The sequence below is a fragment of the Coregonus lavaretus genome, assembly GCF_964263955.1.
Source record: "Coregonus lavaretus genome assembly, chromosome: 34".
Lineage (NCBI taxonomy): Eukaryota > Metazoa > Chordata > Actinopteri > Salmoniformes > Salmonidae > Coregonus > Coregonus lavaretus.
The window spans coordinates 35,467,535-35,485,323 of record NC_140021.1 but is presented as its reverse complement, the minus strand read 5'-3'; the positions used below and the strand labels follow the sequence as shown (position 1 = coordinate 35,485,323).

General features: G+C 41.1%; 1 protein-coding gene across 1 annotated transcript; it reads left to right on the top strand.

Moving 5' to 3' along the window:
* Nucleotides 1–3,489: 3,489 nt before the first annotated feature.
* Nucleotides 3,490–11,275, top strand: LOC311109124 (zinc finger protein PLAG1-like). The gene is made up of 3 exons (XM_084151935.1): nt 3,490–3,556; nt 8,012–8,374; nt 8,886–11,275. Exons 2-3 carry the CDS (start codon nt 8,124–8,126, stop codon nt 10,096–10,098), a joined length of 1,464 nt encoding a protein of 487 aa, XP_084008061.1. The 5' UTR covers nt 3,490–3,556; nt 8,012–8,123; the 3' UTR covers nt 10,099–11,275.
* The last annotated feature ends 6,514 nt before the right edge of the window (nt 11,276–17,789 follow it).

The window sequence follows — 17,789 nt, the reverse complement described above, 5'->3', positions numbered from 1 at the left end:
GTGATCAGGCCTACCACTGTTGTGTCATCGGCAAACTTAATGATGGTGTTGGCATCGTGCCTGGCCATGCAGTCATGGGTGAACAGGGAGTACAGGAGGGGACTGAGCACGCACCCCTGAGGGGCCCCCGTGTTGAGGATCAGCGTGGCAGATGTGTTGTTACCTACCCTTACCACCTGGGGGCGGCCCATCAGGAAGTCCAGGATCCAGTTGCAGAGGGAGGTGTTTAGTCCCAGGGTCCTTAGCTTAGTGATGAGCTTTGAGGGCACTATGGTGTTGAACGCTGAGCTGTAGTCAATGAATAGCGTTCCACAGGGACGCTGGCCCATGTTGATTCCAATGCTTCCCACAGTTGTGTCAAGTTGGCTGGATGTTCTTCGGGTGGTGGACCATTCTTGATACACACAATACATTTTTGAGCGTGAAAAACCCAGCAGCGTCGCAGTTCTTGACACAAACCGGTGTACCTGCCACCTACTACCATACCCCTTTCAAAGGCACTTAATTATTTTGTCTTGCCCATTCACCCACTGAACGGCACATATACACAATCCATGACTCAATTATCTCCTTCCCTTCATCTACATTGATTGAAGTGGATTTAACAAGTAACATCAATAAGGGATCACAGCTTTCACCTGGATTCACCCGGTCAGTCTATGTCATGGAAAGAGCAGGTGTTCATAATGTTTTGTACACTCAGTGTATGTGATGGTGTAAACACTGTGGTAGCATGGATGTATTGAATTTGAAAAAGGCCCACGCTACTTCTTGTGGTCATTATTTTAAGAGTGTCCAACAGAATAGACGTTTACAATGCAACAAAGTCAGACTGTACAGCAGAACAGCGAGTCATAGATGTTGGCTAAAGCACAGAGATCTGGGACCAGGCTAGGTGCCAATATGTTAATAAATAAAATCACTTTTCACAAATACACATTCATTTTATTTTAGAGATACTGGCAAGTCTTTTCAGTTCTTTCTTAAAAAAATATTAACACACTTGATTCATTAAGGCAACTTGCATCTTACAGAGCTCCATATATCTCCACACATACTAACCAACTATGCACATCACAGGAGGTTGGTGGCACCTTAATTGGGGAGGACGGGCTTGTGGTAATGGCTGAAGCGGAATAGGTGGAATGGTATCAAATGCATCAAACGCATGATTTCCATGTGTTTGATTCCAATACCATTAGCGTCGTTCCAGACATTATTATGAGCCGTCCTCCCCTCAGCAGTGATACACATTCATAGCCAGAAAGTGGCATTAGGCATACTCAGGAATGTAGTGCTGCCGGAGCATAAGACCCTTCTACATTAATGTGGATGCTACCATGATAAGGATAGTCCTGAATGAATCGTGAATAAACAAATGTCCAAACTGCATGCCAATCATTTGATCTCAATCAATCAAAAAAAGAAGCTCCCGCACCTAATGAAATAGCACTACACCACTGGGCATACTGTAGTGTTTTAAAATTGATATCGGTGCTTGACAGGTTTCAGTGCCATCATCAGCCTGCAGAGGCACCTCTTGGGGTACGGTCGGCTTTCATAATGGTGAGGTGTGTGGAGGAGCGCTCAGATCTTCATAAAGAAAGTGTCTGTCCCAGAGCTTTACTGGAAAGGGTGATCCACACACCGCTCCAGTGTTTTCTTCTGCATGGTCTTTCCACTGCCTCAGAAGGGCTTACCTCCAATAGCAGCTAGTGTCTCCTGGCTCTCCTCAGCGGTGGGCATGTCAGGCTTCACACCTTCTCATCTCCTATTCACCATGATGTTGTGCTGAAAGATAAACAGAAGAAGCAGCGGTGACTCCTGTGTTAAGTCCATAGGACCTGTGAGTGGCAATTGTTTGGGACCGCTGGGGATGGCAGGTAGCCTAGCGCAACCGGAAGGGCTGCCGGTTCAAATCCCGGGGGGGGGGGGGGGGGGCGGCATCATCCTAGATACCATCGCCTGCCATTGTGCCCTTGAGCAAGGCACTTAACCCCTTACTATTGCTCCAGGGGCTCTGCACTGAACTGTAACTCAGTAAAATATTTGAAATTGCATGTTGTGCTTATATTTTTGTTCAGTGTAGATTCAGCCGTGGATGGTAGGGGGCCCGGAACATAATTACAAATATGACCGCAAAATTCCCAAACAGATATAATATTTGACTAAAACATCATTTCTAACCTTGCTTACATTTTTTATACGATCACGTGTCTTTCTATTATGCGTGGGACTACTTGGGAACAGATTTCCATAATTAAAATCACTTGGAGCTGATTTCCTGGTGTGTTTTTTTTTTTTTGTTGGTCAATTTCTTGCTGTCTGTGTGAAAAAGATGTGCATTACATTTGTTCAGTCGATACATTGTCTCGTGCAGCTACTAAACAATTTATCAAAACATCACATCACGTTTGATGGCTACAATGAAACATACAAGGTCAGGGATGGACCCAATGATATATGATTCTCAAGTGTGGCAACATCAATGACTGACTAGGCCTAAATATCAGATGTGTGAAACTTCCAATTAATAATTTCAGGAACTGCAAGCTAATAATTGCAACTTGCGACATTGTTGGAATTTGCAACAGCTCAAACTACAAAATGTAATTGACCTTCGAATGAGTGCGAGGCAGTAAGCTATGGCAACTATATCAGCTATATAGTAAAAAAGCCAGCAAGAGGGCTAACGAGGCTCTCTGATAACTGATGTGACAAAAAGTGACACTGCAAAGTCAAAAGTTTACCTCGACAATTTGTATGGCTTTCCCCCAAATTGGCTATGATAGTGCTGCAGCTAACTTAGCATATCTAAGTTAGCTAGCTAGACATGAAGTCGAATCGTTTGGTAATGATGTTATCCAACACGCGACAGCTAACCTTACACAAATCAATGTGCGCTTCGAGTTTGCCATTGTGTCGACTGCCATCGTCATGCTTAGGTAAAATCTAAATGACTACTCAGCGTGTGCCACACTTACTTTTCTTGATGTTATGGAAACATCTTGAATACGTGTGTATCTATTCCCTAATGTCACTCCGAACGTAATTTAACAACATCGCACTACGATCATCACGTTTGCAACAAATTGACAGCAAAACTGACCAACACAACATAATACAGAACCGACGACCGTGTACTTTTCAGTTAACTGACAGTTCAATTAGCCAATAGGACGATTCTAATGACATATTTAGCCCACCTATTGTTATAAATAAAACTAAATCTAAGTCAATGCGATTGACAGTATCACTAGCGAGTCCGAAAATTGAGCTTTATTAAAAGGGACTATCAAGGACGCTGAATAATGAAAGTGACAGTACGTTACACAAATCAAAAATAAGAGTTGGGAGGGATATTGAGTGGGCGTGGCCAAAATGTATGTTTGGTTGCATCGCAGCGCATACACAATGGCTGCTGGAAAGAGGGGAAAGCAAACAATTTTCAGGGCCGCCGCGTCTAGCAAAAAATATGATAAAAAAATTGTTAAAAATTCGGAAAATAGTTGAAAGTCAAGAAAAACTCAGCAGAAAGGATGTTAAAGCTCCTGGGGTGAGTTTGGCGTGATTTAAGTAAATTGTTACGGGGTTCTTGAATTAAAATATCGGGGTTATTCAAATTATGAGAGAGGGGTGAGCTGGGGGGGGAGTTTGGTTAATCAGCACCCAGTTTGGGACCTCAGAGGAAACCAAAGGAAGACATAGCTTAAATATTAAGAAAAGTTATATAAATTGTGTCATTAGTGCTAGTCATGACTACGTTGCATGCTAATGAATGTCAACAACGATTAAATAGTTGAGTTGAGAAAAGTTTTAAAAAGCTTTGCCATTTTGGTTAGTTTTATTTATTCTTCTGAATATATCATCAACAGTGCTGCGAGCACAGCCGACGGGAACACACGCGCACTTAGCCTATATCAACATTATAACAAATGCATACTGTGCGCATTCCGTTTTTATTTTACTCACATGTACACCTGAAACCACTGTAAACATACCCTGATCGATAGAAGCATATTTGTATCGCTGAAACATGCATTAAACACGAAATGTAATATGTGTATTGCGATTGAATTATCTCTGTATTAACTATGTTTTCATCCAGAATGTATAGACCAAACGCGTATTTGACTAAAATCTGAGATGACAGTGCAACTTTGAGTTAGTTTACATAGACAAGTATCGAAGAGAAGAAGTTGCTTGTCAATACCATAAACAACCAAAATGGAGGGAGAACTGCGGGCAAACTAATTAGGAGATGCTAAACATTTTATTGTTTATGTCCGTCTATTTTGTACAGAAAGAGTTATACTAAGCCATTTCGCTGTACTTGTGCACGTGACATTTAAACGTGTTTAACAACAGGCGTTGGATGCTGTTACGCTGCTCTACTGTGTTATCATATAAAAATCACGTCCCATTGACTTTGATTCGACTATTTAAAATGTTTATATTTGCAGGTTGCTTATATATCATATTCAGATTGGACATGATGATTAGTAGCATTGCATGTATAATGCACTGATACAGTAGGCTACCTGTTTTTTGTGTCATGTAGAAAACTATTCCCAGGTTATTGTTAGCCATAGCAATTAGCCCCTGCTATCTGAATGTTGCTTCTCATGGCTATAGGATGCACGAGGAGCCCATAGCAACATGGCAAAACCTGTAGCCTACAAGTGAACTCGAGATGGGTTCACACACAGCTGTTTGGCTTGGGGTTTAGTCATGTCTGTTTTGGGAAGGTTTCTTTTGAATGGCACAGTTGCGCTATGGATATCATATTGTGCATGTTCAGCCAATATGTTGACGTTGTCTTCTATGTAATAAATATTTGGCTCATATGGTGAATGGCAAGATGTGTAAACCCTGCTTTTGAAGTGGATGCTTTGCTTTGCTAAATTGGTTTTCTCACATGGAGAAAACGTTTTCAATTAAAGAGAGGCTTTCCCTTGCCTTTCGTTTCATCGTTTATAAACCGGTTTGATCGTCATTTATATAATGCATATAGATGCTGGCATGCAGCAACAACAAAAAACGTTTCATTAAATGCTAAATATAGTTTTACGTAATGTCACAGTGTGTGCAAATCATTGCATTCTTTTACCTATCATAATATAATAACTTGACTATATGCATGGAGTTTTTGGTTTATTGTATTGTATTAAATATAAGCCTTTTGTTTGTCTTTGATTTGATATAATTTATAATATAATAATTATAATAATATAATATAATAATATAATTTAATAAAGTTTGTATTTTAGAAGACTTTGCACCAGATGATGAGAAAAAAAAGTAACTTTGTTTCTCTGACATTCATTATGTGGAATTGAGACAAATCACTTGTTTTCATGCAACATATATCTTAGATGGTGAGATAAGTTACATTAAACAAATTAGGTTACATTTTCTTGTTGCTGTAAGGTAGAATCAAATCTTCAATTGGCTCCAAAGTTGTGATATTGATAGAGCATTTGACATACTTAATATCTTTACATTATTGATGTAATGTCTATTTCATCTGCTCAAATCAGAAGACATGCTATTGACCTAAAAAATACACATTTTAATTTACCTATTCCAGTGAGCCAGTATATTTTTGAATCCTGTCAAGGCAGATGGCCTCTGTTGATGTGCTTTAAATTGGAGTACTCAATTGGGGCTTGAGCTCCACTTGTCTCTCTGAGATTATGTATTTTCTGATTTTTTTTCAGTGTATGAATATTGAGAGAATGGTGTCAGAAATATTAGTACAACCCAATGATTCAGTTCTACATAGTTTACTTTTTTTTGGGGGGGCATTTAGCAGACGCTCTTATCCAGAGCGACTTACAGGAGCAATTAGGGTTAAGTGCCTTGCTCAAGGGCACATCAACAGATTTTTCACCTAGTCGGCGATTAGAACCAGCGACCTTTCGGTTACTAACACACCGCTCTTAACCACTAAGCTACCTGCCGCCCTTATCTAATGTCAATGGTCTAATATGTCTATAAAGTAATGTTCTTAGACAGATATTGAGAAAGAGAAAAAAAGTATGTTTAATGTTACATTAAGAAAGAGGTTTAGTCTTAATAAGAAGCATGGTAATTTAGAGATGATTTGCCAACCTCATTATCACAAAACTTATCGGAGACAGAACACTAACTTCTAATCAATCAAAACATCTTCAGACACTAAAATATGTAAACCCTGTTGAAATTCTAAATACCTGTTTTTAAGTGCTTTAATTTGGACGTTTTTAGACGTGCATTGTGAATACAGATCACCAGAAAGGGTTATGATAATCATTTGATTAATCAGAAAGGGTTATTTTTGATTTCATAACATTTTAAAGATGTTAACGGCTGTGGTCCTCTGTAGCTCAGCTGGTAGAGCACGGCGCTTGTAACACCAAGGTAGTGGGTTTGATCCCCGGGACCACCCATACGCAAAAATGTATGCACACATGACTGTAAGTCGCTTTGGATAAAAGCGTCTGCTAAATGGCATATTATTAGAACACCTCCATTATTTTTCACTAGCATTCTAATAAATTTTTATGAATTATGCATCTATGACTAATTGTATCACAACCATTGTATTTTGTTGTTGGTTAATGAATAGAACTGTCTTTTTTCAGCATGATTTGCTCACCACATCTTTAATTGTATAAGACTGCTCTGATTGTTCATCCTACAAATATGGGTTAAAATGTGCAGCCTCACAGGTCCTCAACTGGCAGCTTCATTAAATAGTACCCGCAAAACACCGGTCTCAACATCAACAGTGAAGAGGCGACTCCGGGATGCTGACCTTCTAGGCAGAGTTGCAAAGGAAAAGCCATATCTCAGACTGGCCAATAAAAAGAAAAGATTAAGATGGGCAGTCTGAGATATGGCTTTTCTTTGCAACTCTGCCTAGAAGGTCAGCATCCCGGAGACGCCTCTTCACTGTTGACTTTGAGACTGGTGTTTTGCGGGTACTATTTAATGAAGCTGCCAGTTGAGGACCTGTGAGGCGCCTGTTTCTCAAACTAGACATTCTAATGTATTTATCCTCTTGCTCAGTTGTGCACTGGGGCCTCCCACTCCTCTTTCTATTCTGGTTAGAACCAGTTTGCGCTATTCTGTGAAAGGAGTAGTACACAGCGTTGTACGAGATCTTCAGTTTCTTGGCAATTGCTCGCATGGAATAGCCTTCATTTCTCAGAACAAGGATAGACTGACGAGTTTCAGAAGAAAGTTATTTGTTTCTGGCCATTTTGATCCTGTAATCGAACCCACAATTGCTGATGCTCCAGAAACTCAACTAGTCTCAAGAAGGCCAGTTTTATTGCTTCTTTAATCAGCACAACAGTTTTCAGCTGTGCTAACATAATTGCAAAAGGGTTTTCTAATGTTCAATTAGCCTTTTAAAATAATAAACTTGGATTAGCAAACACAACGTGCCATTGGAACACAGGACTGATGGTTCCTGATAATGGGCCTCTGTACGCCTATGTAGATTTTTTATTTTTTTTAATCAGCCGTTTCCAGCTACAATAGCCATTTACAACATTAACAATGTCTACACTGTATTTCTGATCAATTTTATGTTCTTTTAATGGACAAATTGCTTTTCTTTCGAAAACAAGGCCATTTCTAAGTGACCCCAAACTTTTGAACGGTAGTGTACATCTCTCTACTTTCATTGAATTTGATATACCTTCAGCCTCATCTGTGAAATATTTGGAAACTGGAAATAATACAAATAACAAATGTATTCCCCTACTTGTAGAATGCTATGGAATTGCAGTAGAACTTCTTACACTTTTCCCCTGTAGCTCAGTTGGTAGAGCATGGCGCTTGCAACGCCAGGGTTGTGGGTTCGTTTCCCACGGGGGGCCAGTATGAAAATGTATGCACTCACTAACTGTAAGTTGCTCTGGATAAGAGCGTCTGCTAAATGACTAAAAAGTAAATGTAACATTGACTTTTCTCTCTCTCACTCTCTCTCTCTCTCACACACACACACACACATCATCAGGCCCCTGAGTCCTGGCGGTGTTGAGCACATAAAACTGGATAGAGAACAAGCGTCGTCGACACTAGGTGGGATCCGCGTCCCTGTCCAGCCAGCCGCGCTGCCCTAGGGTGCCATGGCCACGGGAACCCAGGGGCACCTTGACCACATTCCAGATAAAGCCAGGCTCGCGGAGGCCACAGGGAGGTGCAAGAGAGCGGAAGGGAGCAAGCCCAGGAAGAACTTTCCCTGTCAGCTGTGTGAGAAGGCCTTCAACAGCGTGGAGAAACTAAAGGTGCACTCGTACTCACACACGGGAGATAGACCGTACCGGTGCTCCCACCAGGACTGCACCAAAGCCTTTGTCTCCAAATACAAGCTGCTACGGTAACAGAACAGGCGCCCGTTATCTTCTAGTAGGCCATTCTGTATTGATCTGTATGTACAACACTTACTGTAATATGTAGTTGTTATCTTTAGTAGTCTATCATTGTATACATTCATGGATTATTGAAGTTTTAAGATCATACATATGTGTCCTGACTAGCATGCCTACATAAGCACTAGGGCTGTGACGATACCAGTATCTCAATATTTTTTCCATGGCAAAAATGAAAACATGAAGCAGATCAAACTCTTTGGTCCTTTAAAAACCTGCTGTAAAATATTGTGTGCTATAGCTTGGATTTTTTTTTTATGTGACTCTGGAGGACTACATAATGATGTTTGTTTCCAACATTAGGGCTGTTTTCCTAAAGAAGTGAATACCGCTTCGTGTTTTGTTTCCTTGCCACGATACTGACGAGTATCGCGATACTGGTATCGTCCTGGCCCTAATAAGCAGAAATAATTATTGGTGAAATATTAAGTGTTGATTGAATGTCATCTGTGTTCAAAGGCATATGGCGACACACTCTCCGGAGAAAACCCACAAGTGTACGTACTGTGAGAAAATGTTCCACCGCAAGGATCACTTAAAGAACCACCTGCACACTCACGACCCCAACAAGGAGGCCTTCGCCTGCCAGGAATGCAGCAAGAGCTACAACACCAAGCTGGGCTTCAAGCGCCACCTGGCCCTGCATGCGGCCAACAGCGGAGACCTCACCTGCCAGGTGTGCCTGCAGCCATTCGCAAACACAGGCCTGCTCCTGGAGCACCTCAAGACCCACGCCGGCAAGTCCTCGGCTGGCACCAAAGAGAAGAAGCACAGGTGCGAGCATTGCGAGCGCCGCTTCATCACACGCAAGGACGTGCGGCGCCACATGGTGGTGCACACAGGCCGCAAGGACTTCCTGTGCCAGTACTGCGCCCAGAGATTCGGCCGGAAGGACCACCTGACGCGCCATGTGAAAAAGAGCCACGCCCGCGAGCTGCTGAGGGTCAAGATGGAGCCGGACGATTCGCTGGACTCCTCCTTCTCCTGCGGGATGGCTGGAGGTGTCAAGGGCGAGCTGGCCACCATGTCGGCGCCGCACAGGCAGCTCCAGCTCAACCTCTACGACGGCCCTCTCCTGCCCCAGCACCACTGCCCCACCATGCCCCCCCTGGACATAGAGCCCAATACCCCACACCCCTTCTCCCTAAAGTACCAGCTGGGCTCCAACCTTACCTCATACTCCATCTCCACCCTGGAGAGGGAGCAGAATCTAAAGGGAGAACTGGAGACGTATCTGATGGAACTGCAGAGCGGCATGCCTTCCTGGGCTGAGGGGGCTCAGCTATCCTCCGCCTCCAAACTGGAGTTGGACTCACAGGTGGTCTCGTTGGATGAGACCTCGCCCGACGAGGTGTCTCTGTCCAAAATCGTGGCAGTGAGCGAGTCGCTGGCCTCCTCGTCGTTGCTCGACTTCTCACAGCTCTTCAACTTCCTGCCTTTGAATGGCCCCCCGTATGGGCACCAGGCGGCAGCCGGCGGGGGTTTAGGAAGAGTCCCCTACCAGCCAGAGGAGGCGCTGTCTGTCGTCCAGCTGCCGCCCCAGCCCCCGGATTCCCACGAGGCAGCGGGAAGCGGGGGGGGTATCAGCCCCCTCCACAGCCACTCCTCCTCTTATACCTCAAACCTGAGTACAACAACCACGCTGCCCCGCTTCCACCAGGCCTTCCAGTGACATGACAACACAAAAACAGACACGCATACCCATTACCCATGCATGCACACACTTACACACATACAGTACACACACACACACAGGTTGATTAAAAAAAAGAAGCTAATTTCTATTTTTATGGCAGTAACACATTTTTGAATGTGTCTGCACAGAACTACGCCATAATTGCACTTCTGTTCAACAATTATGGGATTCTTTAAATACAGATATACAAGTGGTTTGGCTCAACCACGTAGCTCAAGCCATGGGATAATGGTTGACATTTCATTTGGTTAGTGTCAACAATGCTATATCACTTGCAAATTTACCATTATAATGCTGATGACCGACATAGTCCATTTTAGTACACACAACAACATCCAAACATAACTAGGGTTTTGGAGTTTTCCATAGATTAATTTATGTAGGAATGGGATTGCAGTGATGTATTTCTATCTTAAACCCCCTTGCCTTGGAATAGCTTTAACTTAGTGTGTCGATTTAACCATATTTTCATATAGCACTTTGTACTTTTGTGTGATGTTCAATGTCATCACCGCTAACTGTTTTAAAATGTCTTTGTTATCTGTTTTTGTTTTAGGATTTCAAGCAATTGCAGTCATACGTTTTTAGACATAAGGTACTGAAAAAGCCCCTTATGGAAGGTAGTGTGAGAACCATCCCTGTTCCCCCATCAAAACCAAAGTCAACCAAATATGAACTGAATTGCCAGGCAGAATAGTGTCATGCTGTCGCTGATGGTTGTAAACGTTGCTGCTGCATAGTTGTTCCCTTATAGACACTTGGAATAACTCAGCTAGAAGTAGACTAAGTTGTTCTTCCTCATTTCATTTGATTTCATATAAAAGGTGACAAGATAATATAACTTTTTAAGGCAAGAGTATTAACATAGGTCCGGTACCATTTCAGCACCTAGGCTCTTGCTGCTACCTACCCCTTTGTTTTATGGACTGGATTGGAAAGCAAAATTGCAAAAGCTCCACTTGGATTGAGCTTGTTGAGCCATCATCTATGCTTCCACCTATCCAGTCCTTTCATAACTGTGGTTATCGAAGGCCAGGAGCTAGTGGAAGGGACTAAGGACCGAAATGGAACCAGACAGTAGAAACAACAATAAAGAACTGCCACATAACTGGGGTTAATACCGGATATGAGGTTAGAAATAGTTTGGGGAACTATAACCCAATCATGCATACAATCAAGGATAATGGTTGCAATATTTCAACAGCAGGAAACAGTGAAGTTGAGCCACCAGTTACAAAGAAAAATATATCCAATGTGCAGTTTGAATGAAAATATATCCAGTGTGCTGGTTGGGTGTCTGTCACAGGTGGCTAGTGGCACCTTAATTGGTGAGGACTGGCTCATAGTAATGGCTGGAGCTGAATAAATGGAATGGTATCCATTTTATTCACTCCATTCAAGCCAGTATTATGAGCCTTACTCCCCTCACCAGCCTCCTGTGGGATCTGTAAACATATCTGGACACCTTGAATGTGTATGTGCAGGTTTGTGTGAGCCTACATCACGTGTTTGTGTTTCCAGTCAAGGGCTATTAAGTGATTGCAGAAGAGAGGACCCTCACATAGACAATCTGGGAGACTATAGAGGGCTCAGAACAGAACAGTCTGTTACAACTCCTCAAGGGGGTGGGATGGATTAGTCATGTCTGAATGTGTGAAGGGGATATTTTTCCCTCACATATGCAGACATTCAGAGAAATGAATGCAAAAGCACTTTTAATGTCATATGTGACACGTTGTTCATTTACTCAGAGCGAAGTGATGTCCGAACTTTGCATTTCAAGTCAGGATCCAGTAATCCAAGATTATTTTCAAGGCCCATAATAATACAATGACAATATTTTGGTTTTTATTTTGTGACAATGACATACGCTTGCATCCGTATGACATAAGCTATCTTTAGAGTTTTAACTACAAAAGTTGTCAGTTTGTCAGGTGAAGACAGAACAAACATTTTATTAACAGGTAGTGAATGTAAATACAATATTACAGCCAGCCAGGAATGACATTGCTCTTGTTATACTGTACCATTCACAAATAAGGATCCCTCAAATATAAGTATATCGACCAATGGCAGCCAGCATATCAATCGTCCTCTGCTCAGTACAGAAAATGCTTCCCCACAAATGCGGTTTCAATAAGACCGATACATAGCTACTTTAGCTTACCGGTCCCTGAAGTAGCCAATTAGCACCAACTTAGATAGCAGTTGTTTTGACATTGTAGGTTTAGATAAAGTGCTGGATTGCACACCTCTGCATGATATGATCTCGGCTTGAGTTCATACTCGGCTGCCATGGTTGAAGAGTGATTCTGAGGGATTTGGTTTTTAGTGGCTCAGAATGATCTTGTCAATTTTGTACGTTGTGTTGCATAGTGCTGTATGATATACAGTAGAAACTAGCAATGATGAAATATGGATGACAGTGAGAGGACATGCCTATATTATTGCCAGTATGAGTTCAAGACTGTCTTTGGTCAGAGACAGGGTTTGTGTTAGTATACTTTCATAGTGTATGTTATGGAACAATTTCTCACTTGAACTGCAAAAGTAAAAACTAGACATGGTTGGTCTGTTCAAGAAGTGACATTCCCAGAATTGTCTCTGTGCGAGATGCTGTAACACTGTGCTGAGAGACACTGACCCTGCTGCCGTCAAACTGTTCCTGAACAGCTATGTTAGTCAGATGAAACGGCTTAGGTCACTGCCAGAATAATGTCAGTCTTTAGGAACTTGTGTACTTGGCACTGTGTGTGTGACTGTAAATGTGTGCGTGCGTGTGCATCTGCAAATCTAAACGCCTTTGTCTTCTGCTTTGCTCAACGATAGCGTATGGCTCACAGAGAATACATTTTTTTGTTACAACTGAGATCTAAGTATCTAGATCGATTCAAACCCATCACTGAAGGAATTATATTGATACCCCTGGGATGTAATGCTATGGTGATAGAGAAGGTTGGCTTGAGATGAAAGTCAACCTTTGCCTTTAATGGATATCTAGTATTTTGTACCCTTCTTCGAGAAGTGCCATTTATAAGTGTATTTGCCTCACTCAAAGGGAGATGGTCTGAAAATGAGGACCTCACACACAACTTTCAACCTCGTTTCATGTGGTCCTCTGTAGCTCAGCTGGTAGAGCACGGCGCTTGTAACGCCAAGGTAGTGGGTTCGATCCCCGGGACCACCCATACACAAAAATGTATGCACGCATGACTGTAAGTCGCTTTGGATAAAAGCGTCTGCTAAATGGCATATTATTATTATTATTATTCATTTCAGTACAGCAGGGCTGATTACAAGCAAGCAATCTGTGCCTGTAGCGTTTTGATTAATAGTAGCGACATACTGCATATCCAGTTTAATTCATCAAGTTGTACTATTTCATTCTCACATGTAAACCATAAATCAGTTTTATACATAGATCCCATTGAAATAGTTAAATATTATATGAAAAACATTTGTCTTAGTTTATTAACTATTTTGATATAATTCAAGTACATTTGTATAATAAAAAAACACTAAATTCTCACGTAGACCAACTCTATGTTCATGTATATTGATTCTCTGTGAGCCATACGATAGCGTATGGCTCACAGAGAATACATTTTTTTGTTACAACTGAGATCTAAGTATCTAGATCGATTCAAACCCATCACTGAAGGAATTATATTGATACCCCTGGGATGTAATGCTATGGTGATAGAGAAGGTTGGCTTGAGATGAAAGTCAACCTTTGCCTTTAATGGATATCTAGTATTTTGTACCCTTCTTCGAGAAGTGCCATTTATAAGTGTATTTGCCTCACTCAAAGGGAGATGGTCTGAAAATGAGGACCTCACACACAACTTTCAACCTCGTTTCATGTGGTCCTCTGTAGCTCAGCTGGTAGAGCACGGCGCTTGTAACGCCAAGGTAGTGGGTTCGATCCCCGGGACCACCCATACACAAAAATGTATGCACGCATGACTGTAAGTCGCTTTGGATAAAAGCGTCTGCTAAATGGCATATTATTATTATTATTATTCATTTCAGTACAGCAGGGCTGATTACAAGCAAGCAATCTGTGCCTGTAGCGTTTTGATTAATAGTAGCGACATACTGCATATCCAGTTTAATTCATCAAGTTGTACTATTTCATTCTCACATGTAAACCATAAATCAGTTTTATACATAGATCCCATTGAAATAGTTAAATATTATATGAAAAACATTTGTCTTAGTTTATTAACTATTTTGATATAATTCAAGTACATTTGTATAATAAAAAAACACTAAATTCTCACGTAGACCAACTCTATGTTCATGTATATTGATTTGATTGATCATAATGAATGAAAAAGTACAGTAGCTGGTTCTGTTCAGTGAGGTCCACTTTAGGTTGTAACTTCAGCTTTAGCTCCAACTTGTATGTTTAAAAAAAGACTGTGCTCGGTTTAGTGACTGTACAATTGGTAGAAAGTGTTTGCTTTAACTCATTCATTTAACATAACACAGACTGTCTAGCAGTGTTTTCCCTTGGAGCAAAAAATGACCTCATTGTTTTATTCTGTTAAAAATAATCATTAAGGCAAAACACTGCTTTGAATCCCCCCCTGTTCCTTAAAAATGTATTGACTGAAAACAATATCACTTTAGTAAGGGCCACGTGATGTCATTCAAAGGGGAAGCTGAATGTCTGTTTTCAAGTGTTATGGAGGTGTGTGCTGTCAGTGTATCTTGAAGATTTGTGGTTTTACATAAAATGTTTGATAAGACAGATTTTATTTTAATCTTAGCACTTTTGGAAAATGGATTGCCTTTGTTTCCTCCAGTCTTTATTACAAACAGTATAGATGTCATAATTAGCTCGTTAGAGAAAGTTAACGTGTAAATACAATATTAAATGTTTTATTTTTACAGGTACAGTTTTTACAGTGTTTTACTATCAAAATGTAATTTTTGCTTTACTTGCACAATGGTCCGTGTGTCTCATTGAGGGGTCTATCTGTCAGATAGTAAATACTATTTTCACATCATTGCAGTCATTTTAGATATGCCAAATTCTTTAGCATCTATATCTACGCTGACAGTTTGTTTGACATTTATACAACGGGTGGGTCTAATCCTGGATGCTGATTGGTTAAAAGCGCATTCCAGCCGGTGTCTATTCCACAAGTTACCACCGGCTGAAACTATGACGTTGAAATGCCTATTTACTCTGTTCCATCTCACTGCGCAATCCACTGTCTAATCAGCCCACCCAGGCAATTTATAAACTTGATCTCCACTATGAAAAGCATCTAGACATTATCTCCCATTTATTTTAGACTAGCATTTGATTTTCAACAGCTGAGATTTGTATAAACCTTGCTGTCTGTCTCTCTGACATTTGCAACATTGTTTCAATATTGAAATTAAATCTCCAGCTGTCCCATAGTAATGAACGTGGCAGGAGTCGAGATGAGACAGACAGGCAGGCAGCGTTTCTCAGCCAGTCAAAATCATGAATCAGCTGGCATCATTTTTATGGATATATACAAAGAAATGTCAATAGAAACAGGTAAAACGAAATGAAATGCAGCTAGTTTGCTGTCTTTCCAGCTTCAGTTTGAAGTGATTGTGTTAGCTGTGTTGTTGGCTAGCTCCTCTGAACAACAGTGTCCTGATGAGAGAGGACATTTTCTATGCCAGGCAAAATCGCGCATCTTTAGCTCATTGTTATGGATGTATCCAAATAAATGTCACTAGAAAACAGCTTAAACAAACGCAAATGCAGCTACTTTGCTGTTATTCTGGCTGCACTGTTTGATGTGACTGTAAGTTAGCCGTAGTTGGCTAGCTAGCAAGCAAGGGATAAGAACGTTGTCAGCCAATATGGCAATGTAACATTTCGAAAGAACGACTGGGTCGCGTCCATAGATACAGAACAAAAAGACTGAACAACTGGCAACCGAACCGATAGACCAAACGACCTGCCTGCTTGGGTAGCAACCCTAGAATTGTATCGGGACTATATCTTGTGGAATAATTAAAAAGTATGAATAAATTCATCAAAATAACATTTTTAATCCAAAAATGTCAATAATTATTGACTTTGTCTCGGGCCTAACAACACCCGTGCCAATATATCCTCCAAACACCGGCTTCCCTGGCATTATCACTTAATTAACCCTTGATAAAGAAAAAGTAATCAGAGATTTATATATCCCAGTCAAATTTACACGTAAACACATGTTGTGTTTCAAATTTTGCTATCCATGATTTTCGAAATTGACAAGTTTGAGTAAATCTATTGGAGTAACTTAAAAGGCTCAAGTGCTTGGGGATACTGATATTTTTATATCCTCAATATTTTACACTTTTTATGGTTTCAGAAGGCACTTATTGTGTCCTCTGATGGATGATTGAGTATCTGATACAAGGGTTTCTTCAGTGAGAGACACAGACCTTTAGCAATTCATGTCAACCTTCATTATAAGCTTCAGTGGTACCAGTGAACCATGTTGAATGTGTATGTAAGAAACACTACAATATTGCAATATTTTGGTATTGGATCAAGCTGCTAACATTACTTCTAAAGCTCCTTAAGGTGCCACTGACCTCTTTTCTAGTTCTTTTTATTTTATTTTTTACAACAAATATCAAATTGAGCTGAATGGTCGGCATGTGTGTGCCTGGTTGTTTTCATATACATATGTTTTTTGTACTGTGACTTTCTGTGGTCTTGTATGGACTTTCCTGTAATGGCACAAGCTTCTCTCCTTCACTTTGTATGGGGGTATGATGGGGAACCTTTGTCATCCTGGTGATTGACAGAAAAGGGCTTGGGAGAGTGTTCACTTGTCACCTCAGTATACAATCAGGCTGAGATGACCTTGATGGCGATGATGAGGAAGAGGAAGATAATGACTCCACGAGAGGGGACACATCTCTGAAAGGATTAGTAGTACAGTGAGGGAATTTAGTATTTGATCCCCTGCTGATTTTGTATGTTTGCCCACTGACAAAGACATGATCAGTCTATCATTTTAATGGTAGGTTTATTTGAACAGTGAGAGACAGAATAAATAAAAAAAATCCAGGAAAACACATGTCAAAAATGTTATACATTGATTTGCATTTTAATGAGGGAAATAAGTATTTGACCACAACACTTTCACACAGTTCTCCTCTGAATCATTCAGATGTTCATTGTCAAACTTCAGACGGGCCTGTATATGTGCTTTCTTGAGCAGGGGGACCTTGCGGGCGTTGCAGGATTTCAGTCCTTCACAGCATAGTGTGTTACCAATTGTTTTCTTGGTGACTATGGTCCCAGCTGCCTTGAGATCATTGACAAGATCCTCCCGTGTAGTTCTGGGCTGATTCCTCACCGTTCTGATGATCATTGCAACTCCACAAGGTGAGATCTTGAATGGAGCCCCAGGCCGAGGGAGATTGACAGTTATTTTGTGTTTCTTCCATTTGCGAATAATCGCACCAACTGTTGTCACCTTCTCACCAAGCTGCTTGGCGATGGTCTTGTAGCCCATTCCAGCCGTGTGTAGGTCTACAATCTTGTCCCTGACATCCTTGGAGAGCTCTTTGGTCTTGGCCATGGTGGAGACTTTGGAATCTGATTGATTGATTGCTTCTGTGGACAGGTGTCTGTTATACAGGTAACAAACTGAGATTAGGAGCACTCCCTT

Coding starts and splice junctions, on each gene's coding strand:
- LOC311109124 (XM_084151935.1), top strand. CDS start 8,124: ATGGCCACGGGAACCCAGGGGCACCTTGACCACATTCCAGATAAAGCC. Junction 8,375..8,885: donor TCCAAATACAAGCTGCTACG/GTAACAGAACAG, acceptor CTGTGTTCAAAG/GCATATGGCGACACACTCTC.